At 36.8% G+C, this 6,673-nt stretch overlaps 1 protein-coding gene across 1 annotated transcript; it reads left to right on the top strand.

Annotated features, from left to right (window-relative positions):
* The first annotated feature begins 3,675 nt into the window (after positions 1–3,675).
* Positions 3,676–4,662, top strand: LOC103212675 (olfactory receptor 6C2-like). The gene has a single exon (XM_007958644.2). It carries the CDS (start codon positions 3,676–3,678, stop codon positions 4,660–4,662), a length of 987 nt encoding a protein of 328 aa, XP_007956835.2.
* Positions 4,663–6,673: the final 2,011 nt, after the last annotated feature.

Here is a 6,673-nt window from a genome sequence, read left to right as displayed (position 1 = left end):
TATCATCAAGAACATGCTTAAGAAAACTCTTTTTTCTTTTAACCACTGATCATTACCAATTAGTAGGCTGTAAATAAATATAATGATATTGGTTTTTATTTTAAATAAGACATATATAAAAACAGAAACATTCAGAAGGCAGGGCATTCTAGTTGTTTTGTTAGGTGCCATCAGTGGATTCTGACTCATAGTGACCCTACTATGGACAACAGAACGAAATACTGTCCTGTTCTACACCATCCTCACAATTATTGCTGTGCTTGAGCCCATCATTGCAGCCCTGGTGTCAGTCCATCTTGTTGAGGGCCTTGCCCTTTTTTGCTGACCCTCTGCTTTACCGAGCATAATATCCTTCTCCAAGAACTGATTCCTTCTAACCATGTGACCAAAGAAGACGAGACAAATTCTGCCAATTCTAGCTTCTAAGGAGCATTCCAAATACATTGCTTCCAGGATAGATTTGTTCTTTTTTCTGGCAGTCCATGGTACTTTCAGTATTCTTTGCCAACACCACAATTCAAAGGCATCATTTCTTCCTCATCTTCCTTATTCTTTGCTCAGCTTTCACATGCATATGAGGCCACTGAAAATACCATGGCTTGAGTTAGATGCACCTTAGTGTTCAAAGTGACATCTTTACTCTTCAATACTTTAAAGAGGTCTTTTGCAACAGATTTACCCAGTGCAATATGACATCTGATTTCTTGACTGCTGCTTCTATGGGTGTTGATTGAGGATCCAAGTAAAATGAAATTCCTGACAACTTCCATCTTTTCTCCATTTATCATGATGTTGCTTGCTTATTGGTCCAGTTGTGAAGATTTTTGTTTTATTTTTGTTGAGGTGTAACCCATATTGAAGACTATAGTCTTTGATCTTCATCTGTAAGTGCTTCAAGTCTTCTTCACTTTTAGTAAGCAAAGTTGTGTCATCTGCATATTGCAGGTTGTTTATGAGTCTTTCTCCAATTCTGATACTGTATTCTTCTTCATAGAGCCCAGTTTCTTGAATTATTGCTCAGCATACAGATTGATTGAATATGGTGAGAGAATACAATCCTGCCGCATGCCCATCCTGATCTTAAACAATGAACTATTCCCTTCTTCTGTTTGAACAACAGCCTCTTGGTCTACATACAAGTCCCTCATGACCACAATTAAGTGTACTAGAATGCCCATTCTTCACAGTGTTATCCATAATTTGCTATGATCCACAATCAAATGGCTTTCAATAGTCAATAAAACACAGGTAAACATGTTTCTGGTATTTGCTTTCAGCTGAAATCCACCTGACATCAGCAACAATATCCCTCATTCCACATCCTCTTCTGAATCCAGCTTGAATTTCTAGTTCACTGTGAATGTACTGCTGCAAACATTTTTTAATTATCTTCAGTAAAATTTTACATGTGTGTAATATTAATGATATTATTAGATAATTTTCACATTCTGTTGAATCACCTTACTTTGGAATGGGCAAAAACATGGATCTCTGCCAGTCAGTTGGCCAGGTAGCTGTATTCCAAATTTCTTGACATAGACAAATAAGTACCTCCAGAGCTGTATTTGTTTGTTGAAACATCTCAACGGGTTTTCTGTCACTCCCTGGAGCCTAGTTTTTCACTAATTCCTTCAATGCAGCTTTAATTTCTTCCATAAATACTATTGGTTGTTCATCATACGCTACCTTCTGAAATGACAGAACGTCTATCAATTGTTTTTGGTACAGTGACTCTGTGTACTCCTTCCATCTTCTTTTGATGCTTCATGCACTATTAATGTTTTGCCCATACAATTCTTCATTACAGAAATTTGAGGCTTAAATTTTTTCTTAAGTTGATTCAGCTTGAGAAATGCCAAACATGTTCTTCCCATGTGGTTTTCAAATTCCAGATCTTTGCATAGCTCCTTATAACACTTTATTTTGTCTTCTTGAGGCACCCTTTGATATCTTCTGTTCAGCTCTTTTATTTCAACACCTCTTGCTTTCACTGTAGTTACTCTCTGTTCAAGAGCAAGTTCCAGAGTCTCTTCTGATACCCATTTTTTTTCTTGCTTTATTATCTTTTTAATGACCTTTTGGTTTCTTCATGTATGATGTTCTTTATGTCATCCACAACTTGTCTAGTCTTCTAACATTGGTGTTCAATATGTCAAATCTATTCTTCAGATGATTTCTAAATTCAGGTGGGAATACTCAAGGTCATATTTTGGCTCTCATGGACTTGTGTTCATTATCTTCATCTTCAACTTGAACTTGCATATGAGCAGTTGATGCTCTGTTCCACAGTCAGCTCCTTGCCTTGTTTCAACTGATGATACTGAGCTTCTCCATTGCCTCTTTCCACAGATGTGGTCAATTTGATTCCTGTGTATTCCATCTGGCAAGGAACATGTGCATAGTCACTGCTTATGTTGTTGAAAAAAGGACATGGCAAAGAATAAGTTGTTGGTCTTTCAAAATTTTATCATGCGCTGTCTGGTGCCATTTTTATTACCAAGTCTATATTTTGCAACTACTGATGCTTCTTTTTGTTTCCAACATTTGCCTTTCAATCACCAATAATTACAAATACATACTGATTCCATATTTAGTGAATTCAAATTGCAAAAAATTTCTTCATCTTCTGTTTCGGTGATTGTTGTGTAAAGTTAAAAGTAGTGGTATTTACTGGTCTTCCTTTTAGGTGTATGGATGTTATCCTATTACTGACAGCATTATACTTCAGGATAGATCTTGAAATGTTCTCTTTGATGATGAATGTGATGCCATCCCTCTTCAATTTGTCATTCCTAGAACAGTAGACTCTATTACTGTCGGATTCAAAATGGCCAATACCAAACCATTTCAGCTCACAAATTCTGGGATTTCAATCTTTATGCATTCGATTTCATTTCTGGTAACTTTAAATTATCCTGGATTCCTACTTTGTACATTTCATGTTCCAATTATCAATTAATGTTTGTAGTTGTTTCTTCCCATTTTTAATCATGCCATAACAGCACAGGAAGGTTCCAAAAGCTTTACTCCAACCACATCATTGAGGTTGACTCTTCTTTAAGGAGGCAGCTCTTTCCCATTTGTAATTTGAGTTCCTTCCAACCTGAAGGTCTCATCTTCTGGCACTATATCAGACAATGTTTCATGGCTCTTCATAATGTTTTCCAGTAACAGAATGGACAGTGTTTCACTACTCTTCATAAGGTTTTCATTGGAAATTTCTTTCAGAATATGATGGCCTTATCCTTCTTCCCAGTCTCTTACTCTGCAAGCTCTACTGAAACCTGTCACCCATAGGTGACCCTGCTGGTATTTGAAATACTGGTGGCATAGCTTCCAGCCTTACAGCAACATTCAAGTCAATATAGTACAACAAACTGACAGACAAGTGGTGGAGGGCATTCTAAAGGTTAGTAATATTTGTGCTATTTTGTTTCAGATATACGTGATTATGTGCATATCAGTGTGTGAATTACAATGTAAAATGTGCATCTTACTATATGTTAAGGTAAAAACTGTTTGAAATCCACATTTCAAACCATTTGAATGACATACTGAGAGAGTTGATAGTATGAATGTTTCTAAAATACTCATTATCAACTCAAGCAAATGAATTGCCTGGTTACCTAACCAAAACCCAACAGAAAAAATTATCCATACCTCTTCTCAAATATTATGTCTCTGAATTTTACACACAGATTGGGCAGAAGTCAGGAGCCAGACATGAGAAACCGTACAACACTAACCACATTCATCCTTCTGGGACTTACAGAAGATCCACAACTGCAGATTCTGATTTTTATATTTCTGCTGGTCACCTACATGTTGAGTGTAAGTGGAAATCTCACCATCATTTTCCTCACATTAGTGGATGTCCACCTTAAAACTGCCATGTACTTTTTTCTCCAAAATTTCTCCTTCATAGAAATCTCTTTCACCTCTGCCTGCATTCCTAGATTCCTATACAGCATAGCAACAGGTGACAGGACCGTTACTTATAATGCTTGCATAAGCCAACTGTTTTTCACATACCTGTTTGGAATAACAGAATTTTTCCTCCTGGCCACCATGTCCTATGATCGTTATGTGGCCATCTGCAAACCCCTGCATTACATGACCATCATGAACCACCGGGCCTGCATAAAGCTTATCTTAAGCTGCTGGCTAACTACTTTGTTGATCATATTCCCACCACTTACCCTGGCATTGGGTCTGAAATTCTGTGAATCTAATATCATTGACCACTTTTTCTGTGATATAAATGCTATCCTGAAGATCTCATGCACAGATACATGGATCATAGAGCAGATGGTTCCTGGCTGCTCTGTAATGATCTTTATCATGACTCTCGTGTGTGTGGTTTTGTCCTATATATATATCATCAGAACTATTCTAAGATTCCCCTCTGCCCAACAAAGGAAAAAGGCCTTTTCCACCTGTTCTTCCCACATCATTGTGGTTTCTATCTCCTATGGCAGCTGCATCTTTGTCTATACCAAACCTTCAGCAAAAGACGAAATGGTGATTAATAAGGGGGTGACAATACTAATCACTTCCATTTCCCCCATGTTAAACCCATTTATTTACACCCTGAGGAACAAACAAGTCAAAGAAGCTTTTAAAGAGTTAATCAAACGTGTTCTATTCCTCTCAAACAATTAGAGGAATAATGACATCAAGGTCACCAATCATATTTTGTTACATTTCCATCCTATTTTGTCTCTACTCAATCCATACTTAGTCCTATGTTCTATACCAAGCATTATCAAATCACTCCTTGCTTGCCTTATAAAAAAACCTCTTTGACAATGATAAGCCTCACTAAGAAAAGAGGAGAATACTCGTTTCAGGAAATCTAAGCATGACTTCATGCTTAACTTTACCTTATAAAATATTGGTGCAGAAGTGCACATTACTTTCTCCAAAACAAACCATCTCAAATGAAGGGAGAAATAATGATATTCAAAAGAATCAATACTGATGACTTCCAGAGAGATGGCGGAATATGCAGATAAGCAAAAAAAGACGCTCTTCAACAAAGAACAGAGAACCCAATTTCAAGAGATACAGAAGATAACCTTGGAGCCCTGACATTGAAAGGAAGTGTACAGAAGTGGATTAGGTACTAACTAGTGGAAAAGCCTGCATGAAAAAATGTGTGTGGAGACGGATGAAGCTGTCAGCTACTCTGATGGCACCAACAGCTTGAATATTTCCAAGTGGTGTTAGGACGTGAGAATTGACCTAAAGATCAGCTCTGGTCATCAAGGGCTGCAGGGACAACTTTGCTGGTGGCCTATGACTAAGAAGGGAAAGAGCAATGAGAGAGACAACCTGAACTGTGGACTTTCAGCTGTCCAGAGGGCACAGTCATTTTGATTGTTTACAAGAAGCATCCATATTCATTCTTTAAAGTGACTGAGGTTGCAGCCATTTGACAAGTGGTGGCCACACTGGATTTTAGATTGAAAGACACATCAAAGAAAACATTGACAAAATTGAGGAAAATGCCAAGAAAACCCAGGAACACTTTCAAGAGACTATACAAGAACAAAATGACAAAATAAATGAAAAATTAGAAATGATACAAAATCTACAGATAGAAATCCAGATTAATACTAAATTCTCAGAAATAGATAACACATTGAATGGGCAAAGAGTAGGATTGAACCAATGGAAGACAGAATTATTGAGATTGAAGACAAATACCTCAATACTTCTTTGGAAAGGGATCAAATAAAAAAATATCACCAAAAAAAAAAAAAATGAAGAAAGAAAAAGGACCATGTAGGATACCATCACAAGGGATAACCTATGTTTAATCGGAACTCCAGAACAAGAAGAGAGAAGTGAAAACACAGAGAAAATTGTCAAATATTTGTTGGAAGAGAATTTCCCAGGTATAATGAAAAATGAGAATATATCCATTCAAGAAGTCCAATGACCCCAAACAAGACAGACCTGAAAAGAACATCACAAAGACATACCATCATCAGATTCAACAAAACCTAACACAAAGAAGGAATCCTGAAAATAGCATGGGAAAAACCAAAAGTTACCTTCAAGGGGCAACCAATAATACTAAGCTTGGATTTCTTGGCAGAAACCATGGAGGACAGAAGACAATGGAATTGTATATATAAAACCCTGAAAGAAAAAAAATTTCCAACCAAGAATTATATACCCAGCAAAATTGTCCCTCAACTATGATGGTGAAATTAGGAAATTTCTAGAGAAGCAGAAATTAAGGGAATTTGTTAAAACCAACCAACCTTACAAGAGATACTAAAGTGAGTCCTATGGACAGAAAAGAACGGCAAAAAACAACTGACCATTAACACACATGATGTTCCACAAACCAACCCAGTTATGGAAGTATCCTAAGTAAATAAGCCTACAAGATTGTAAACAGGGAATCAGAGACATCAATTGAGAAAGATGGAAATAATCTACGTGCCCATCAACAGAAGAATGGATAACCAAACTATGGTATATACTCACAATGGAACACTATGCAACACTAAAGAATAATGTGGATTCTTCAAAACCCTGAACAACAGAGATGAATTTGGAGGACATTTTACTGACTGAAATAAGTCAATTACAGAAGGACAAATATGGTGTTAGTTCATTATTGTAAAAAATCTTGTTGTTGTTGTTGTTGTTTTGCCGT

This window comes from Orycteropus afer, unplaced genomic scaffold, assembly GCF_000298275.1.
Source record: "Orycteropus afer afer isolate SDZICR_OR568_19922 unplaced genomic scaffold, OryAfe1.0 scaffold01059, whole genome shotgun sequence".
NCBI classification, from domain to species: domain Eukaryota; kingdom Metazoa; phylum Chordata; class Mammalia; order Tubulidentata; family Orycteropodidae; genus Orycteropus; species Orycteropus afer.
Note: the sequence above shows the minus strand (reverse complement) of the source record. Positions and strands in the feature narration are given on the sequence as shown.